Source organism: Trachemys scripta, chromosome 1 (genome assembly GCF_013100865.1).
Source record: "Trachemys scripta elegans isolate TJP31775 chromosome 1, CAS_Tse_1.0, whole genome shotgun sequence".
In the NCBI taxonomy this organism is placed as follows: Eukaryota; Metazoa; Chordata; order Testudines; family Emydidae; genus Trachemys; species Trachemys scripta.
The window spans coordinates 59,070,170-59,092,554 of NC_048298.1; the positions used below are offsets into that span (position 1 = coordinate 59,070,170).

General features: G+C 42.1%; 1 protein-coding gene across 5 annotated transcripts in view; it reads left to right on the plus strand.

The window, feature by feature from the left end:
* Positions 1-22,385, plus strand: part of MON2 (MON2 homolog, regulator of endosome-to-Golgi trafficking) — a 190,954-nt gene that overhangs the window by 48,427 nt on the left and 120,142 nt on the right. For all 5 annotated transcript variants that reach the window (XM_034770422.1, XM_034770386.1, XM_034770405.1 and 2 more), the window contains exons 5-8: positions 6,172-6,301; positions 7,475-7,572; positions 9,746-9,871; positions 10,879-11,073. In XM_034770422.1, coding sequence (XP_034626313.1) covers positions 6,172-6,301; positions 7,475-7,572; positions 9,746-9,871; positions 10,879-11,073 — 549 coding nt within the window. The remainder of the gene's footprint in view (positions 1-6,171; positions 6,302-7,474; positions 7,573-9,745; positions 9,872-10,878; positions 11,074-22,385) is intronic.

Here is a 22,385-nt window from a genome sequence, read left to right on the forward strand (position 1 = left end):
GCAGCTGAGCAGCCCCAGCCCCGGTGCCAGCGGCTCCGGCTTAGCTCGGGCCCCGGTTCCGGCCGAGCGGCTCTGGCCCGGCCCCAGTTCCGGCCCTGGCCGAGCGGCGCCAGCCGGCGGCATCCCAGCTCGCAACTGCCTCCTCCCGGGCTCCAGCTGCTGCTGCGCTGGGGAGAGCGGGGGGAGCCGGGAAAGTTGAACCCCGGGGAGGAGGCGGTCCCCTTACCATGCCTCCCTATTTTCCCGGACATGTTCGGCTTCTTGGAAATTCCTCCCGGACGGCTGGACATGTCTGGGAAAATCCGGACGTATGGTAACCCTACCCTATATTATTATCCGTTTGTCAGAGATAAGTGTTTTGAGCAGAAGCAGCATCATTGGTAGGGAAAATGGAAATCCCTTAAGAGGAGAGATTGTTAAATGCTGCATCAGGAACACAATAGTTGGACATTCTGTATTTTCCACCAACTGAAATTTAAACTGCTGTGTGAATTTTTTAAACAAGAAAAGTTATATGCAGTGAGAGGCAACGTGTGTGTGTGTGTGTGGCGGGGGGTGGGGGGGACATGTTGGTTCACGTGTTTCCCCTCAGATTTTTGCCAGTATTTGCTGGCCCCACTCATCACATGGTGTGGCTGGGCTTCCCCCACGTCAACTGCAGGAGCCGGCAAGCTGGGAGCTGTGGCCACTGGGAGAGGCAGCAGCAAACAGCTGGAAGCTGGAGGGAGGGGCTGCTGAGGGTGGAGGGAGGTCGTAGGGGGTTGTCACTTAAGCTGTTGGGGGGCAAACGTTTAAATTGTGTCCCCTTACTATCTGCAGGCCCTAGTCATCTCTGTATGCAGTAGTTACTACACAGTATTTTCTGTTATAACCCACTGTTTTCAGCCTCTCAGATTTATCGGACTAACATTCCCGGTTGACATTTTTCGTGCTTGGTCTCTACTGGAAGGTGATATTTTTATATCTATGAACAGAAATGGTTCAGCCATCCTTAAGTGAAAGGAAAGCATATGTGGGTAAGAGGTAGGCACTCATATTATGATGGATGCAAATATAAGAACAAATGGAAAATATTTAACCATTATATTTTTAACAAAAAAGAGTTGACTGAATTGATTAAGTTTTGAAAGTTGCAATTTAGCATTGAAATAGTCCTCATTGAGGAGTTAAGTATTGCCTGTTCCAGGGAAAAATGGTTTTGATTTGCTCAAATTATGAGCCTTTGAAAAATCATATCCCAAGCATGTGAATCTTTCTTCATGAAGTTCAAGTAAGTGTGCACACAAGGATGTATCAGTGGTGCATATGTATTCATGTAGCTAAGTTAATTGTGGGGAGGGATAGCTCAGTAGTTTGAGTATTGGCCTGCCAAACCCAGAGTTGAGTTCAGTCCTTGAGGGGGCCATTTAGGGAACTGGGGTAAAAATCTGTCTGGGGATTGGTCTTGCTTTGAGCAGGGGGGTTGGACTAGATGGCCTCCTGAGGTCCCTTCCTGTGATTCTCAGAGTTCCCAAATAGATAGGATTCATGTTTCAAATTGATATCTGGCATTGTGGAAGGCTTAGGATCTGGTAGAAGATCTTCCACCTGCTGATTGCTTCCAAAATGTTCCCCAGGCCTAGGGAGATGCCCCAGGGGCTGGGAGCCAGAGAGCCAGTGTTCCGTTCTTGCTTCTTTCTCTGACTGACTTTCAAAGTTTCAAACGTCATCGTATTTTTGATTTAAAATAAAGCCTGAGAAGGCCAGTGGCAGAAATCTGAAAATTGCAATTTGGTGTGCAGTAGTCCCCACAGAGTAAGGGCATGGGCTTTTTCTGAAGAAAAATAATTGTTGTGTGACCTAGTTAAGAGTGTTTGAAAATCATGTTGCAACTATGCACAGTAGATATTTTTGACTCCTTAGTCCTCTTAAGTGCATACTTTTGAATAAATACTGAAGAGCATCACTCATGCAGGCTTAGAAGGGTGAATGGGGTTTTGTTGAGTGTGGTTAGCACTGAAATATTTGATGTATTTTTAGTCTCAAAGTTGAATGAGACTTACATTGACGTGACTAGTGAAGGGTCAGAGACTGCTAGCTGTTTTGGTGTATTTACAGTATTTTTTTTCTTTGATTTGTACAAGTATTACCTTTTTTCTAATTACTGGTATCTTGCACATGTATAGTTGGGATAACTTTCTGATATTTGTGTATTCCAATTTCTATTAGTTAAACTATATGGTCAAATCTTTGTTTTCTTCAAAGCAAAAAACACCCTAGGTAATTCCTCGCAAAAATCTGTGAACATTACATTAAAATAGCAAAGTTAAATATTCAAAAGTTAAGGTTGAATGCATAACCTTAACTCTGTTCCTTGAATCTGTGTATTACAGTGCAATCTTACGTTGCATAAGCACATGGTATTTTCTAAAATTACACACACAGAAAAGCTATGTTAAAAGAACACTAAGGACACAAAGTCAAGTGCTCAAAAGTTAGGAAGTGCAAGTATTAAGGTTGCCCATGCAACTTTAATTTATCCCCCTTGTGCGTTATGATAGTATTTAATTACAGTAACTCCTCGCTTAACGTTGTAGTTATGTTCCTGAAAAATGCTGCTTTAAACAAAATGTTAAACGAATCGAATTTCCCCATAAGAATTAATGTAAAGGGGGGGTTGGGGTTAGGTTCCAGGGAAAAAAATTTCGCCAGACAAAAGACTGTATTGGTATTTATTTTTATATATACACACACAGTATAAATTTTAAACAATTTACTGAACACAGCAATGATGATTGTGAAGCTTGGTTGAGGTGGTGGAGTCAGAGGGTAGAAGAGGGTGGGATATTTCCCAGGGAATGCTTCACTGCTAAATAATGAACTAGCACTCAGCTGAGCCCTCAAGGATTAACACATTGTTGTTAATGTAGCCTCACACTTTACAAGGCAGCACGAATGGAGGGAGGGGAGACAGCATGGCAGAGAGAGACAGACAGACAGACACACCATGTGCGAGAGATGCACATTGCCCCTTTAAGTACACTGACCCCACTCTAAATACACTGCCTTTTTAAGATCAGCAAGTTGAGACAGCAGCTGCTGCCAGCAAGCTCCCTCAGTCCTGAGCCCTGTCCTGTCCCGCTCTGCTCTGTGGAGATGAGGTATAGGAGCGGTGGGGAGAGGTACACCCTGACATTAGCACCCCTCTTCTCACCCACCTCCCCAGCACAGCAAGCAGGCGGCCCCCAGGAGCAGCTCCAAGGCAGAGGGAAGGAGCAGCACATGGCAGTGTGGGGAGGGACAGCTGAACTGCCCGGCAATTGATAGCCTGCTGGGTGGCTGCTGCACGGGGAACTTAGGGGAGTTGATGAGGGGGCTGCCAGTCCACCCTGGTTCCAAGCCCCCACCAGCCAGCTGCAACGGGCTGCTCTTTCTGCAAGCAGTGAACAAAGTAGGTGGCTGCCAAACAATGTATAAGGGATCATTGCACAACTTTAAACAAGCATGTTCTCTAATTGATCAGCAACGTAATAACGTTAACTGGAACAATGTCAAGTGAGGTGTTACTGTATATAATTACATACTATGCTTTCCACAGGACCCCAACCTCATGCAGTGTACAGGATGGATGGTGCTCAGAAAATGAATGTTGTGCAGTACATGAAGCTGTTTCTGTATAACCTGTGCCTCATTTGTTGCTGAGTTTGGAAGAATGGTGTTGAAGTATGGGCAGTTGAATGCCATCCTGGAAAACTGATTTCTGTCCTGGTCTCTGCCACTGAAAATTAGTGGACATTCTTGACATTTTTGGCTTTAATCTCTCTTTGCCTATTTCTCATCTATAAAATAGGGATAATATTATTTCCCTACCTCTGAGGGGTGTTGTGAAGAGAAGTTCATTAAAGTTTGTGAAGCAGTGAGATATTACTGTGGTGGGCACCACAGAAAAGTCTGTGAGGAAATTAGGAATTCTGTACTCAATGTAGAATTTGGAAGACATGCAGTAAATATACCATGTCATGTGTTGAATATTGAACATCCTCCATCCTGTGCACTGAGTGAGGCAGGGTCAGTGGAAAAAAATAGTTTCTTATTAAATAACTATATACTATCACAACAATGCATATGCACAAGAGAGCCGAATTAAGGTTGTGTGGGTAACATTTATTCTGGCATTTCTTAACTTTCTAGTGCTTTACTTTACAAGCTTAAGTTTTATTGTGTAATTTCCTAGTCTTAAAAATCAACAAACAAACAAAAACAAACAAACAAACAAAAAAAAGCGTGCATGCACGCGGGTGCACACGCTGAAAAAACAGAACTTCTATCATGTGGAGACATACTGACCATCCACGTGGTTCACTGGCAGAATTGGAATCTTTAGATGCACAGACATGTACCACTAGAGCTAATGGAGTGGAGTAACTGATAGCAGTAGCTGGCTGTCTTTTGTGGATGAGACACTAAATGGGGTGGATGGTTGGGGTAGGGAAGGCACTTTGCCATTGGATTTCATGCTGTTTTCTAGGTAGCAGAGGAATGTTGAGACTCAGGAACCCTGGGTTCTATTCCAGGTTCTGGGAGGGAGCATGGTGTAGTAGTTATAGAAGTTTCTTTCTCTGTCTAACCCATCTGTCCCCTCTGCCACTAAAATGTATTCCAGTAGCCTTTCTCTACCCCATCCACCCCTCCCCACCCTGCAGTCTATCTGTCTTGATCCCTCACACTTCATCCTGCCTACATCCTGTTTCTTCTCTTTCTGCATTTCTCTCTTCTCTCAGCGTTTTCTCTCTGCATCCCCCCACCTCCTCACCTCTTTTCATTCCAGACAAGTGGCTTCCTCCTCCTTTTTGGTGCCAGCAGCTGAAGCATGCGAGCAGAGGCAAGAGAGTCTCCCTCCTTTGTTTCATTATATGGCATTGCAGCAATCCCTGGTAGTTAAGAAGAGCAATTGCAGGGAAGAGCTTGCTCAGCCTTCGGCTGGAGCATGCTCAATACAGACAGAATATAGCTGTCAAATTCTTAACAAGTCTCTAGGCAGCCTTAACTATAGGCATTAGCATCAGTGGTATCTATAATTTTAAAAATATATATTTAGTATCAGGTAGTATTTTCTGGAAACTTGTGTGTGTGGTATCTTCTGGTACTGTGTACTAATCTGTGTGTGCCATGTAAACAGACTCTGTAAGTCAATTACAGAAAGAGAAAGCCGAACAAGGTTTTTAAATATTTGTGCAACTCACAACACATTGCAATGTTACTATGGTTGAAGTGCAACATAAGTGTAAAAACATAAAAAGAACAACAGGAGTACTTGTGGCACCTTAGAGACTAACAAATTTATTAGAGCATAAACTTTCATGGACTACAGCCCACTTCTTCGGATGCATAAAACATAGAATAGTAAATACTATTCTATGTAAAAACATAGAATAGTAAATTTAATTATAAAATGAATTATTTCAGGAGAAAACAACTTATGTCATACAAATGAGAACTTTTATATAAAATACACAGTAAAAATAAATTATTAAAATGTGTACTATTAATGCAACTCAGTGTATTTCTGTGAGAAACATCTTGTGAATTACTATGATAATTACTGTGTGAGGTGTTACCACCTTGAAGAGGAACCAACTTCTGACCGTATAGTGTGGTTATAACATCACTTCTCCCTATAGTTCGTATTTTAATTACTTGCCTTAGAGGAATATGTGATCATGTAATTAGACCATGTCCTAATTCAAGAGGGGCAGAGTTAAGGTTGTGTATACCTCTTTAGCTTTGGCATTTCCTTTGTGTGACTAACCATATAACCTTAATGTCCTCTTAACATAGTTATTTTAATGGAATAAATGTTAAATTATATTTTACATGGTCACTTGGTCACTTATCGTATTTGAATTGCCTGTAAAATTATTAGTTTTCATTGGCACATCTCTAAATCAGAATTTAGATATTACTGTGTCTAATTTCCATGAGATCATGGGAACAATGAAAATACATTTTTTCACAGCACGATTCAAAAATCTTTTTTGTATCAAACTTTAGTTCAGCTTTTCAGATACACAGAAGAATAAATAAAAATGTCATCTTTAGGTATCTTGATAAATTTGAAGAAAAAATATGGTTAACTATTAGTTTTAGCTAAAAAATATATACTTTGTATTAACTGGAAATTGTTTATGGCAGGCAATTGTTCTTTGCTTTCGACTTCACTTCACGAAAGATAATATCACAAATAACACTGCTGCAGCTACAGTGCGACAAGTAGTTACTGTTGTTTTTGAGAGAGTGGTTTTTGAAGACGAACGATACAAAGGTAGATGTTTTTCTTTTGGTTTTTGTATGTTTTTTAACCTGTTTTCTAGCGCTGTATTTAAAAACACAGGAATAGTTACCTTGTTTAGATTCTGAAATATATAAATATATTGAAGAACAGAAAGTTTCTAAATGCTGCAAAAATCGTAGGCATAGCTCATTCAGTTTTGTTGGGTGGGATGCACTTTTACCCCTGTGTTTGTACAGAATCTAATATAATGGATCCTTGATCCTGATTCATGATGAGATCCTCATCCCCTCTCCAGTTCCGTTATATTGCATAAACAGGCCAGAGTGGTGTAAAGCTCTAAAAGCCAGGGCAGAATTTCCCCAATGCAGGGACTACAGACAACAGCCTTAAGGCTAGGGTTTGCAAGGCAGTCCTTGGGTGGGGGCCAGGGTAGGATGGTCATGTTGTGACAAGGACACAGCATGTAGAACTGTGGAGATTGAGTAGTTCTGTGACTCATAGGCAGCTAGGGACGGGCTGCTGTAACTTAAGTAAAACCCTAAAATTGTATTATGTTGGAAGGCTGTGTAGTGGCCCAGTATTGGGTGAGCACAAAGGTGGCTTGAAGTTACCATGTCTTTCTTCTTCGGGCTGTGAGTTCGGTGTTTCACAGCACAGAGTCTCACCATGGGTCTCTTAGCGCTGCTGTAATACAAAAAAATTACTCTAGTGTTCCTGTTACTCTTGTTACTCCAAAAGAAAATGTCCCCACCAGTTGCTGTCCCAGCCCGTCAGGGTAAGCAGCTGGTGTGCCAGGCCACTTTTTGTTTACTTAGGTTTACCTCCGTGCCTGCGAATGCTTGAGGTAAACAAACTATCTCTGCCTGCCAGCAGCTTATCCTCATGGCCCGGGAGCCAAAGTTTGCTGACCCCTGAATGGGTCGGCTTATGAATGGTCGGCTTATGAATCGGTCATAAAAATTTTCCATTTTTACTTATCCATCTTTGGGGGGGGGGGGGGGTGTCAGCTCATAAACGAACCGGCTTATGATTGAGTATATACGGTATTTTAAAGGAATACTCATTAATAAAAAGGAGTAAAAATCTGACCTTTATTTTTGAAACTTATTAGTGGAACAATTACCTGTTTGTGCCACTCTTTGTCTTATAGGCGTAGATACTTGATTGTAAACATCTTTTGTTCAAACTTTTTTTTTTATACAGATGTTATTGAACAACCAGTACCAGTTCCAGGAAACAGTAACAGAAGATCTGTCAGTACTCTGAAACCATGTGCTAAAGATGCATATATGCTTTTTCAGGTATTGGTAGATGTTTTTTAGGATTTGTGCTTAATAACTCTGCAGTTCTGAACTTTTATTTCTGAAAAGCAGATGAAGTTTCATAACTGAAGAAGTTTTAATTTTTTTATAGTAGAGATGTGGGTCATGTGTTTACCAACAGATATCAAGGAATATTGTACACCTCTACCCCAATATAACGCGATCCGATATCGTCAAGGCTGGATCCCCACTTTGAACTTTAGGGTACAAATGTAGGGGCCTGCATGAAAACTTCTAAGCTTAACTACCAGCTTAGCTCTGGTTCCGCTGCCACCATTTCAATTTTTCCCTCCCTGGGAAGCCTTGAAAAACCTTCACCAATTCCCTGATGAATACAGATCCAAACCCCTTGGATTTTAAAACAAGGAGAAATTAACCATTCCCCTCCTTCCTCCCACCAACTCCTGGTGAATACAGTTCCAACCCCCCTGGGATCTACAACAGGGAGAAATTAACCATTCCCCTCCTTCCTCCCACCAACTCCTGGTGAATACAGTTCCAACCCCCCTGGGATCTACAACAGGGAGAAATTAACCATCCCCCCTCCTTCCTCCCACCAACTCCTGGTGAATCAAGATCCAAACCCCTTGGATCTTAAAACAAGGAAAAATCAATCAGGTTCTAAAAAGAAAGCTTTTAATTAAAGAAAAAAAGGTAAAAATCATCTCTGTAAAATCAGTATGGAAATTAACCTTACAGGGTAATCAAACTTAAAGAGCTTAGAGGACTCCCCTCTAGTCTCAGGTTCAAAGTACAGCAAACAAAGATAAACACTCTAGTAAAAAGTACATTTACAAGTTGAGAAAACAAAGGAAAACTAACACGCCTTGCCTGGCTATTTACTTACAAGTTTGAAATAGGAGAGACTTGTTTAGAAAGAGGTGGAGAACCTGGATTGATGACTGGTCCCTCTCAGTCCCGAGAACGAACACACTCCCAAACAAAGAACACAAACAAAAGCCTTCCCCCCCCCCTCCCCCAAGATTTGAAAGTATCTTGTCCCCTTATTGGTCCTTTAGGTCAGATGCCAGCCAGGTTACCTGAGCTTCTTAACCCTTTACAGGGAAAAGGATTTTGGAGTCTCTGGCCAGGAGGGATTTTATAGTACTGTACACAGGACAGCTGTTACCCTTCCCTTTATAGTTATGACAGATATAACATGAATTTGGATATAACACGGTAAAGCAGTGCTCCGGGGGGTGGGAGGGGCTGCGCACTCTGGCGGATCAAAGAAAGTTCGATATAATGCGGTAAGATTTTTTGGCTCCCGAGGACAGCGTTATATCGGGGTAGAGGTGTATTAGTAAAATTCAGGTATTTGGTAATTTTCCATTGTATAACTAAATTGTTGAAGAGATTATAGTAACGAAGCACTTGTGTGACCAAAAGGATTTTACCAATATAGTATCGTATTTTCTTAATTCAGTTTGATATTCTCTTAATAGATTATAATCATATTTGTCTATAATCATATTTGTCTATTACACTAACACATTCCTTATTTTTAAACATTTCCTTTTGGATTCTGTTTTTTGAGCATGCAAATTGTCTTTATAATAAAAGTGCACCTCGCTAGAAATCATGTGGACATCATGCCTATTATTTAGAGCCCAGAGTTTTCAATCCTCCTTTTGTATGATTATCATCAACAATGATGTATTCTTTCCCAGAGAATGATGGGAAACTGAAGATAGGGTGAATGTTCGGAGACACTTTTAAAATAAGATATGTGGAACTGGTTTATGCATATTGACATGGAGTCATTAGTGTAGTATAATAATTTCAGGAGCTTGCTTTTTTAATTTGTTTTAACCAAATACTAAAAGCCAGATAAAACTAGAGTACATTGCATTACCAATTACAATAACACTATGAAGTATACAATGAAAATGGTCAATATAGTATTTGTTACAGCAGTCAGAAGCTTGCTGATTTATCTAATCTGTTGATTAAGATGTTCTGTTTACTCCTGCTTTCAAAAGACTTATTTATATGCAGTATTTTTTTGTTCCTACCGTCATATTATTCTTGTTCCGTATTTAGTATGTGTACAGATGTATTCATATATTTAAGGGGAAAAGTTAACTTTGAGTTGGAAAAGAATAGTTAATTACTGAAGGAAGAGAACTTATGTGATATATTTGTTTCTCAGGATCTTTGCCAGTTGGTTAATGCTGATGCTCCTTACTGGCTGGTGGGTATGACAGAAATGACCCGGACATTTGGTCTTGAACTTCTTGAGTCAGTCCTCAATGATTTTCCGCAAGTGTTTTTACAAGTAAGTTATTTCAAAAGGAGGTGATAGTTAACAGACTTTTACATCAGAGTTTTAGTAAGGTAAACTTTGACTATATGAAAGTAGCTACAATTTTTAGTTTGTGCTTGTTGGCATTCTATTATTCCTTTCCTAAAAGGTACAGTTGTTGCCCTTTTTCTTTTTTCTGTGTAGAGCACACATTTCTAATTTTGTTCATTTGGGGGTATCTCTTTTTATGATTGTTTGTGTAAGTACATGCAACGTGTAATTCTGTATAAACCATAAATATCTTCTTAAGTTTCCTGTGTCAAGGTGTGTGCCAAGCAATGACATTTTTTGTCCTTCAGCATTATCATTTATTATACTTTTGAAGCTGTTCTTTCAAAATATGGAACATATATTGTGGCATCACTGTTCCCACAGCAACCCTAACTTGGTCCCTCTTGCACAAAATTGTAGGAACCAACATTTTTTAATTTGCATGACTTTGGTGCATGGAAACACTCAATCATAACCTTGCAGTAATCCATTTAATAGAGACTGGCCAAATTTAGGAGCAAGGTATATAAGTCATGTATTGGTAGATTAGTTTAACTTACAAACCACAATGAGAAGGAATGTAGCGTGAAAAGAAACACTGTTTTATCATGCTTTCCTTGCTGCATGCCTCCCTTCTATTCCCTCAGCACATAACTTACATCAACATTTATATCACTTCTGAATTAGGCCACATGTATATTCGTAGTACTAAGATGCATTCTAAATATGAAGAGTATATTTTTTCTATACAATTAATCAAAGAATTAGCAAGAGTTGGACAGAAATTAATCACTGACATCTTTCCATGTAACATCTCCGGTGTTTTAATTTCCATTTTCTTAACTACTGGATTAACTAAATAAAAATGGTTATGGCTATAGCCATAGGTACTGATAGCTACTAAAGAGTGTCTACTTTTAAATCCTGGAATTGATGATGATTTTAATTTATATAACTCATTGTTAACATTTACTTTTTTTTCTTTACAGCATCAAGAATTTAGTTTCCTCCTTAAAGAGAGGGTTTGCCCTCTTGTGATAAAGCTATTCTCCCCAAATATCAAGTTCAGACAAGGTTCCAGCACATCATCTTCACCTGCACCAGTGGAAAAACCATATTTTCCTATCTGCATGCGCTTGCTGAGAGTAGTCTCTGTTTTGATCAAGCAGTTTTACAGTTTGCTGGTAAGAATATATTCAAGTATTCCTTTCACAGATCTACACTCGTGGGTGTGTGCATGCATTCTGCACCATGGTGTGCTAGCGGCTTATAAATGTCAACTTTCTAATGTATACAGCTGTATACACTGTGTATAGTTTTCAGTATTTACATGTTCATAAACTGTTTTGTGTTTGTGGGCAATACAACCATCCTTAATCAAATGGAATAGACTCAGAAACTTTAAGGTCAGAAGGGACCATCATGATCATCTAGTCTGACCTCCTGCACACAACCTCTCCCACCCATTCCTGTAGTGGGCCCATAAACTCTGGTTGAGTTACGGAAGCCCTCAAATCTTGATTTGAAGACTTCAAGTTACAGAGAATCTACCATTTACTCTAGTACAAGCCAGCAAGTGACCTGTGTCCCACGTTGCTGAGGAAGGTGACCCTCACCCTCCCAAGGTCTTTGCCAATCTGATGTGGGGAAAAATTCCTTCCCATCCCCAAATATGGCCATCAGTTAGACCCTTAGCATGTGGGCAAGACCCACCAGCTAAACACCTGGGAAAGAATTCTCTGTAGTAACTCAGAACCTTCCCCCTCTAATGTCCCATCTCCAGCTCTTGCATATATTTGCTAATAGCAATCACAGAAGGGCCATGTGCCATTCTAGGCAAGCTCATCATACCATTCCCTCCATAATCTTATCAAGCTCAGTCTTAAAAACAAGTTAGTTTTTTGCCTAGTACATATGGAATTCCTTCTGATAAATAAGGATTTACACACTTACACAGTCAGGTATGGAAAGTACTGCTGGCTTTTCCTGGATCCAGAACAAACTCAGAATAGTAAAAAGAACAGGAGTACTTGTGGCACCTTAGAGACTAACAAATTTATTAGAGCATAAGCTTTCGTGGATTACAGCCCACTTCTTCGGATGCATACAGAGTGGAATAAATATTGAGGAGATATATATATACATACATACAGAGAGCATAAACAGGTGGGAGTTGTCTTACTAACTCAGAGGCCAATTAAGTAAGAGGAGGAAAAAAAAAAAAAAACTTTTGAAGTGATAATCAAGATAGCCCAGTACAGACAGTTTGATAAGAAGTGTGAGAATACTTACAAGGGGAGATAGATTCAATGTTTGTAATGGCTCAGCCATTCCCAGTCCTTATTCAATCCTGAGTTGATTGTGTCTAGTTTGCATATCAATTCCAGCTCAGCAGTCTCTCGTTGGAGTCTGTTTTTGAAGTTTTTCTGTTGTAATATAGCCACCCGCAGGTCTGTCATTGAATGACCAGACAGGTTAAAGTGTTCTCCCACTGATTTTTGAGTATTATGATTCCTGATGTCAGATTTGTGTCCATTAATTCTTTTGCGGAGAGACTGTCCGGTTTGGCCAATGTACATGGCAGAGGGGCATTGCTGGCACATGATGGCATATATCACATTGGTAGATGTGCAGGTGAACGAGCCCCTGATGGTATGGCTGATGTGATTAGGTCCTATGATGATGTCACTTCAATAGATATGTGGACAGAGTTGGCATCGGGGTTTGTTACAAGGATAGGTTCCTGGGTCAGTGGTTTTGTTCAGTGATGTGTGGTTGCTGGTGAGTATTTGCTTTAGGTTGGGGGGTTGTCTGTAAGCGAGGACAGGTCTGTTTCCCAAGATCTGTGAGAGTAAAGGATCATCTTTCAGGATAGGTTGTAGATCTCTGATGATGCGCTGGAGAGGTTTTAGTTGGGGGCTGAAGGTGACAGCTAGTGGTGTTCTGTTATTTTCTTTGTTGGGCCTGTCTTGTAGGAGGTGACTTCTGGGTACTCGTCTGGCTCTGTCAATCTGTTTTTTCACTTCAGCAGGTGGGTATTGTAGTTTTAAGAATGCTTGATAGAGATCTTGTAGGTGCTTGTCTCTATCCGAGGGATTGGAGCAAATGCGGTTATATCTTAGAGCTTGGCTGTAGACAATGGATCGTGTGGTGTGTCCTGGATGGAAGCTGGAGGCATGTAGGTAAGTGTAGCGATCAGTAGGTTTCCGGTATAGGGTGGTATTTATGTGACCATCGCTTATTAGCACAGTAGTGTCCAGGAAATGGACCGCTGTGTGGATTGATCTAGGCTGAGGTTGATGGTGGGATGGAAATTATTGAAATCATGGTGAAATTCCTCAAGGGCTTCTTTTCCATGGGTCCAGATGATGAAGATGTCATCAATGTAGCGCAAGTAGAGTAGGGGCGTTAGGGGACGAGAGCTAAGGAAGCGTTGTTCTAAGTCAGCCATAAAAATGTTGGCATATTGTGGGGCCATGCGGGTACCCATAGCAGTGCCGCTGACTTGAAGGAATATATTGTCCCCAAATGTGAAATAGTTGTGGGTGAGGACAAAATCACAAAGTTCAGGCACCAGGTTAGCTGTGACATTATCGGGGATACTGTTCCTGATAGCTTGTAGTCCATCTTTGTGTGGAATATTGGTGTAGAGGGCTTCTACGTCCATAGTGGCCAGGATGGTGTTTTCTGGAAGATCACCGATGGATTGTAAAAAGAAGAACAGGAGTACTTGTGGCACCTTAGAGACTAACAAATTTATTAGAGCATAAGCTTTCGTGGACTACAGCCCACTTCTTCGGAAAGCTTATGCTCTAATAAATTTGTTAGTCTCTAAGGTGCCACAAGTACTCCTGTTCTTCTTTTTGCGGATACAGACTAACACGGCTGTTACTCTGAAACCGATGGATTGTAGTTTCCTCAGGAAGTCAGTGGTGTCTCGAAGATAGCTGGGAGCGCTGGTAGCATAGGGTCTGAGGAGAGAGTCTACATAACCAGACAAGCCTGATGTTAGGGTGCCAATGCCTGAGATGATGGGGCGTCCAGGATTTCCAGGTTTATGGATCTTGGGTAGCAAATAGAATACCCCTGGTCGGGGTTCTAGGCATGTGTCTGTACAGATTTGTTCCTGTGCTTTGTCAGGGAGGTTTTTTAGCAGATGGTGTAGTTTCTTTAGGTAATCCTCAGTGGGATCAGAGGATAATGGCCTGTAGAATGTGGTGTTAGAGAGCTGTCTAGCAGCCTCTGGGTCATATTCCAATTTATTCATGATGACGACAGCACCTCCTTTGTCAGCCTTTTTGATTATGATGGCAGGATTGTTTCTGAGGCTGTAGATGGCGTTGAGGTTCAGCATTGCTGAGGTTATGTGGCAAGTGATGTTGCTTTTCCACAATTTCAGCCTTTGCACGTTGACGGAAGCACGTTGTCAGAATAGTAAAAGTAAAATAAAATACTCCCTCAGGTAAGAGTGTTTAAGCATCTAAATGTTGTAATGTATGGGCAGGAAGAAAGAAGGAATCAGTTCTGCAGTGTTCTGAGTTGTCCACTCTTTCAATTTTAGTTGTGCATTTAAAATTTCTCATGATCTCCTGATGTCATACAACGCTCTCTCAAACTTTTATTCAAAATGACTGCCATCTCCCATTACTTTTAATGTGACTGAAACTTTGTTGCTCTCAGTAAAGAAAACAGCTCTTTCCTTAAAGCCCTAAAGAAATGAGGGTGCCTCAAATAAAGATGGCAGCAGTTTTTCAATGGGATATGAGCCATGCTGGTATCAGTGAATTTGGCTGATCTCTGTTCTCAAAATGTGAGTAAGTTGGAAGCATTAAGAGGTTAGAGGGAAACTGTGTAAGAAGATGTGGGAGACAGGAGAAAAGATTGAGGAGGAGTGAGGAGAACAGAACATTGGGTGCTGCAAGGGAGAGATTAATGAATAATCACTCCATCCTATTGAGACTCCTCGCCCCCCCCCCCCCCCCCACACCATCACACACACATCCCTTTCCAAGAGGATATCGGGAACAGGAGAACTAAACCACTCTGTGATGGGTGCGACTTACCACTCTGACGCCTCCTGCTGGCTGTCAGGGGAATGAGCTCTGCTTGCCAGGGCACCCGCCTCTGGTGGTGCCTCGCCACTGTCACTTGTGTTCCAAGACCTGCGCCACTCCCAGGACTGCAGTATCCTCTTCAGTGACATTTCCTTCTGGCTGTGCCACACTCTGTGTTCCCCCCTTTCAGGGGACCTGAAACCTGTCCAGCCACTCCCTATGTGGCAACTGCAGTCCATTGTCCTCGGGCCACTTTCCAGGCAGCTCCAGCACCCTCTTCTGCCCTTACCTCAGGGCCTCAGCCTGCAGACCCTAACAGTCAGCCAGGAGCACTCTCTAGCTCTCCTGGTCCCAGCTGCACTGCTCTGTCTCCGGTGCTGGCACTCCTTCTTCCTGCTAGGAGCCTGGTCTTCTCCCTTCAAGCTCCAGTCAGTTACTGAACTCTGCTCTGCCCTGCAGCCCTTCTTATATGAACCTGTCAGGCCATGATTGGCTGCTCCTGTTAGCCCCTTTCTTATTGGCTGCCTCTGGCGCAGTCTCCCTAGGGCTGCCTTTAACCCCTTTTCTGCAAGTGAGGGGCAGCCACCCCGTCACACACCCTTAAAGAAGCTGCCTTCTCTTTGGGCAACTGCTTCACCCTTGCCCATTTCCCAACCAGAGGATGTCAGAAGAAGGTGGAATTTAAACCACCTGAAGAACTTGTATTAGTAAGTTAGGCTGTCAGGGGTCGGTCTCCTATAGTTGCTGTTTTTGACGGAGTTGTATTCTATCCTTAAACTATTTCCCTGTAAAGTCCTTGTGACATTTATGTATTTTTTTTTAAATAAAAGATGTTTCCAAATAGACATCAATAGAACAAACAGATGTATGATATAGAGAAGTGTGTTACTTCAAATACTACAGAGATTTCTTTGTTGCTCTTCCCCCACCCAATCCCCATTAACCTCAGCTAATACTGTTTGTTCAGCAGCAAATACTTTTCCCTTATCAGACCTCCATGAAGAGAATCACAACTCTTGATGAGTTTCTTTTTGCAGTTCTGACACTTGACTCATGCTTCAGTTTATTTAAATCCTTTGATTTATTAGAATCTTATGTTGAAGATTTTGCAAAAAATTGGATAAGAAAAAGATTAACTCTTGAAATGTGAGGCTGACTGCTAGGACTACCAGAAAACATTGAAGAACCTAACTCCTGTGGTATTTTTCCTTTTAATATTTTTTTTGGGGAAAAGGATAGTTCAGACGTTTGAATCACCTGTACCTGAAGTTTGAAACATCTCAGGTGTTTTGAATGCCTCTTAAAATGGTCTTAGGCCGTTCATCTGACTATCAATCTGTGGATCCTTTACTGTTTTGTTCTGTGGTGAATAAGGTAAGGATCATGAAGTTAACCTAGCGTTGTAAAATTTAAAAAAAGTTGCAGTATATTGATAATACACATTTTTTCCTAATCTTTCAAAATATGCTTTAATCTGTTACAAGAATTTAAAAAAAAATTATCATTAAAATTTTTGTTTTAGGAATAAAGATATCACTGAAGATCAGTGATACTTAGGCTCCCAAGTCAGTTGAGGGTTTTGAAAATTTTACCTAGTACTTGAATTATTTTAGTGTTTGGTGATCTGATTTATTTTTTTAATTGTTTGGTCTCATTTCTCATTTGAAAATATAAAGTAAAATCAATGTACGAGGGCTCAGAGATAAAAAGAGAGAATCGGGAATCATTTATAAACAGTTAATTGAAATATGTATGTTTTTACAAAGGTCTTTAACTAATTTAAGAGATGGGATAAAATAGCCACTTAAGAAGTTAATGGTGAGGAAAAAATTTACTTAAAAAATCGGACACAAATGTAATACATACATGTAGCTGAGTCAGTTTATGTTGTATACTTTTGAATTTGTAGTTCTTTATTAAAGAAAAGTGCAAAGAATAAAGATATTCAGTGAGAGCTCTGAAGCTGTATGCAGAGATCTAAATGAAAATACAGGTATTCGAGTAGAAGGGAGAGAGGAATCCCTTTCTGATGGCACTTGGATAGATGGTACAGCCATCTTTCTTCATTATTCATGGCAGGTGCACAAGTGGTGTAAAAGCACACAAATCTAAAACCCTTGTTAACTCTTAGAAATTTCATTAATTTAATTTCCATGGAAATGGAGTTATCATCTAATGGCTAGTAGATGGGTCGGATTTTAAAGCATGTTGATGGAGCAATGAAAGGAAGCTGATTCTGGTATTGCCATTGCCTAGGCTAAACCTGTTAATCTCGCACATTTCATAAACATTAAATTCCCTTTTTAAAAAAAAACACATATTTTCACTTCTGTATATAATGTAGGGGGTAAAGCAGGTCAGGCAAACGTGGCCTGCTTTGGGTACCACATAACCCAATACAATCTGCCATGGACTGAGTTCCCGGTGTCTAAACCAGGAATTCCACTTCTCACTGAGTAGTGGGGATATGCCAGATAACCACTGGAATGAAAAACTGTGTCCATAAAGTAGTAATATCCATCTGGTTCTGCTGCCTTGCAGCCAGTTCTTGGTTGAACAAAAGCTAGAGGAGAAAACTCTGAACACAATATGCAGTGGAGAAAACAGGCAGGTGTTACTGTAACTCAGCTTTGTCTTCTGGCATCTCCCCTGCATCTGTGCTGGCTTCTAGACATTTTGGTCCCCAAGGCTTTTGGTTGAGTCCTTACTGCTGAGAGGATGAGCTTTGGTTCTAAAGCAAGCATCTGCCTCCCTATTTTTGATGCTTAGGCCTACACGCCAAAGGTTTGGGTGTGATGGTCGCCCTCTTCAAACTATCTTGTTGGAGTGTCAGGACAATGTGCACTGATATGTCAAATGGCCTAGAGGAGGTCAATGACCTTAGAAAGTCTGCAGTCATGGATTGAAAGCTAAAGAAGTTTGACTTTTATGTGGCCACTCTCTTCGGCACAGACTCTCTACACGACATGCGTTACTCCTTTTTTTTGGCAAAGAAAAGGCAAACAAGACTGCCATGAACACGGGGTGGGTTTTGCAGTCAAAAACTCACTAGCATCCAAGTTCTAATGTTTTGTTGCAACATCTTAACATTCTTAAACACAGATGTCTTCATAGGCTTTGTCCTCTGTACTGGATGGATGATGGATGCATTCCAAAGGACCTTCTGTATGGAGAACTTGTGGATGCTCCAAGACCGCTGGGATGACCTAGGCTTGGAGTCAAGGACATTTGCAAGCGGGATTTGAAAACTTTCAACATTGACACTGCAAACTGGGAAGAGGTAGCTAGTAACAGGTTACACTGGAGTGCTGCACTGCATCATGGAGTCAGAGGTTGATGGGAGGTGGTTGAGAGGGAAAGTGAAGAAAGCAAAGAGGAAAGTGCAGCAGGTCTCAAGCACCAAGCACGCTGGTTTCATTTGTTGGTCCTGCGCCTTATACCTGCACCATCAGTGGCAGGGACTGTCATTCAAGAACTGGCGTTTTTAGCCACTCGCAATGCTGCAGCATGACACATAGCAACTGAACTGCTTTGGTGCTTACACCACATTCATCTTTTGAGACTGACAGTTATCTTAATAAACGGGAAAAGATTCTGTTCACTGGTCTGTGGACAGTTAGGAACCATTGGTCCACTTCAGCATGAAATTGCTTGTCTAGCACTGGCATATACCTGAGGGTTCAGAGGAAGGTGAAAGTCCCCTATGAATGTTTCCTAATATTTTTTTCCTAAGATTTATCATGGGAGAGCAAGAAGTACTGTGCAGTCACAGTAGGTTTCGTTAGCTTATACCCTGAAGTATGAAGCTTGTTATCAATTACTTATTTTATTACTCTAGCACACAAAGGCACTAATGGGGATCAGCAAGGCCCTGTTCTGCTAGATGCTATATAAGGCCATGGGTAGATTTGGTCCCTGCCTCCCAAAGAATTTACTGATTTAAAGCAAGATGTAGGAAGATGTGCATATTGCAGAAGGGGGGATAATGGTAATACATGTACACAGTTACATAGGCTTTCAGTGTGCACAATTTGATGGTTCAAAGTCATCTGAACGCTTCAAAATTATTTTTCAACCAAACCATTCTTCCATCCTACAAGAAAATGACCCTGGGATCACTGCCTAGTATGATATTTTATCATATTTGTTTTTCCCCTTCTAAATAGATTATTCCCAAATTCCTCTTTCCTTACAATTATTAGTGTATTTTTGTTTGTTTTTTGTTTTAAATCTTCACAGTTCCCTCAGATGAAGGGCCTTCTTCTACATAAGCCTTGCCTCATGGGGTGCCTGTTTCTTATGAGGCTAGAAGGCTGCAGGACTGAAAGAATTCTTACTGTTTCAGCTATTGTCCAAGGAGCATTGAAGGATCTTGTCAGGTGTTTGGTGGAAAGTCCAATGCTCAGTTACAGAGCTGTATGCTCTGATTATTACTAAGTCCAGGGCTGTGAAGGTGCTATGGAGTCTGCCCATTACTGCAGAGTCTGTTCATTACTGAGCTACCCCCTGTTCCCACCCTCTCCCACCTAACAGTGAGTCACCCAACCCCACCAAACAGCTAGGAGTCGAGAACTGCCATGTAGTCAGGACTTCTGGGACTAAGCAGACAGACTTGTGCTAGCTCTGCTTGAGCTAGTGCACTGAAAATAGTTGTGTGATGCTGCGGCTTGGGTGGCTAACCTCAGCTGCTGCCCATCCTGCAACATCAACGTTGCTATGTTTAGTGCACTAGAATCATAGAATATCAGAGTTGGAAGGGACCTCAAGAGGTCATCTAGTCCAACCCCCTGCTCAAAGCAGGACCAATTCCCAGCTAAATCATCCCAGCCAGGGCTTTGTCAAGCCGGGCCTTAAAAACCTCCAAGGAAGGAGACTCCACCACCTCCCTAGGTAACGCATTCCAGTGTTTCACCACCCTCCTAGTGAAATAGTTTTTCCTGATATCCAACCTGGACCTCCCCCACTGCAACTTGAGACCATTGCTCCTTGTTCTGTCATCTGCCACCACTGAGAACAGCCGAGCTCCATCCTCTTTGGAACCCCCCTTCAGGTAGTTGAAGGCTGCTATCAAATCCCCCCTCATTCTTCTCTTCTGGAGACTAAACAATCCCAGTTCTCTCAGCCTCTCCTCATAAGTCATGTGCTCCAGACCCCTAATCATTTTTGTTGCCCTCCGCTGGACTCTTTCCAATTTTTCCACATCCTTCTTGTAGTGTGGGGCCCAAAACTGGACACAGTATTCCAGATGAGGCCTCACCAATGTCGAATAAAGGGGAACGATCACGTTCCTCGATCTGCTGGCAATGCCCCTACTTATACAGCCCAAAATGCCGTTAGCCTTCTTGGCAACAAGAGCACACTGTTGACTCATATCCAGCTTCTCGTCCACTGTGACCCCTAGGTCCTTTTCAGCAGAACTGCTACCTAGCCATTCGGTCCCTAGTCTGTAGCAGTGCATGGGATTCTTCCGTCCTAAGTGCAGGACTCTGCACTTGTCCTTGTTGAACCTCATCAGGTTTTTTTCTGCCCAATCCTCTAATTTGTCTAGGTCCCTCTGTATCCGATCCCTACCCTCTAGTGTATCTACCACGCCTCCTAGTTTAGTGTCATCTGCAAACTTGCTGAGAGTGCAGTCCACACCATCCTCCAGATCATTAATAAAGATATTAAACAAAACCGGCCCCAGGACCGACCCTTGGGGCACTCCACTTGAAACCGGCTGCCAACTAGACATGGAGCCATTGATCACTACCCGTTGAGCCCGACGATCTAGCCAGCTTTCTATCCACCTTACAGTCTATTCATCCAGCCCATACTTCTTTAACTTGGTGGCAAGAATACTGTGGGAGACCGTATCAAAAGCTTTGCTAAAGTCAAGAAATAACACATCCACTGCTTTCCCCTCATCCACAGAGCCAGTTATCTCATCATAGAAGGCAATTAGGTTAGTCAGGCACGACTTCCCCTTCGTGAATCCATGCTGACTGTTCCTGATCACTTTCCTCTCCTCTAAATGTTTCATAATTGATTCCTTGAGGACCTGCTCCATGATTTTTCCAGGGACTGAGGTGAGACTGACTGGCCTGTAGTTCCCCGGATCCTCCTTCTTCCCTTTTTTAAAGATGGGCACTACATTAGCCTTTTTCCAGTCATCTGGGACCTCCCCCGATCGCCATGAGTTTTCAAAAATAATGGCTAATGGCTCTGCAATCTCACCCGCCAACTCTTTTAGCACCCTCGGATGCAGCGCATCCGGCCCCATGGACTTGTGCACGTCCAGTTTTTCTAAATAGTCCTGAACCACTTCTTTCTCCACAGAGGGTTGGTCACCTTATCCCCATGCTGTACTGCCCAGTGCAGCAATCTGGGAGCTGACCTTGTGCGTGAAGACAGAGGCAAAAAAATCATTGAGTACATTAGCTTTTTCCACATCCTCTGTCACTAGGTTGCCTCCCTCATTCAGTAAGGGGCCCACACTTTCCTTGATTTTCTTCTTGTTGCTAACATACCTGAAGAAACCCTTCTTGTTACTCTTAACATCTCTTGCTAACTGCAGCTCCAAGTGTGATTTGGCCTTCCTGATTTCACTCCTGCACGCCTGAGCAATATTTTTATACTCCTCCCTGGTCATTTGTCCAATCTTCCACTTCTTATAAGCCTCTTTTTTGCATTTAAGATCAGCAAGGATTTCACTGTTTAGCCAAGCTGGTCACCTGCCATATTTACTATTCTTTCTACACATCGGGATGGTTTGTTCCTGCAACCTCAATAAGGATTCTTTAAAATACAGCCAGCTCTCCTGGACCCCTTTGCCCTTCATGTTATTCTCCCAGGGGATCCTGCCCATCTGTTCCCTGAGGGAGTCAAAGTCTGCTTTTCTGAAGTCCAGGGTCCATATTCTGCTGCTCTCCTTTCTTCCTTGTGTCAGGATCCTGAACTCGACCATCTCATGGTCACTGCCTCCCAGGTTCCCATCCACTTTTGCTTCCCCTACTAGTTCTTCCCTGTTTGTGAGCAGCAGGTCAAGAAAAGCTTTGCCCCTAGTTGGTTCCTCCAGCACTTGCACCAGGAAATTGTCCCCTACACTTTCCAAAAATTTCCTGGATTGCCTGTGCACCGCTGTATTGCTCTCCCAGCAGATATCAGGGTGATTAAAGTCTCCCATGAGAACCAGGGCCTGTGATCTAGCAGTTTCTGCTAGTTGCCAGAAGAAAGCCTCGTCCACCTCATCCCCCTGGTCTGGTGGTCTATAGCAGACTCCAACCGCAACATCACCCTTGTTGCTCCCACTTCTCAACTTTATCCAGAGACTCTCAGGTTTTTCTGCAGTATCATACCGGAGCTCTGAGCAGTCATACTCCTCTCTTACATACAACGCAACTCCCCCACCTTTTCTGCCCTGCCTGTCTTCCTGAACAGTTTATATCCATCCATGACAGTAC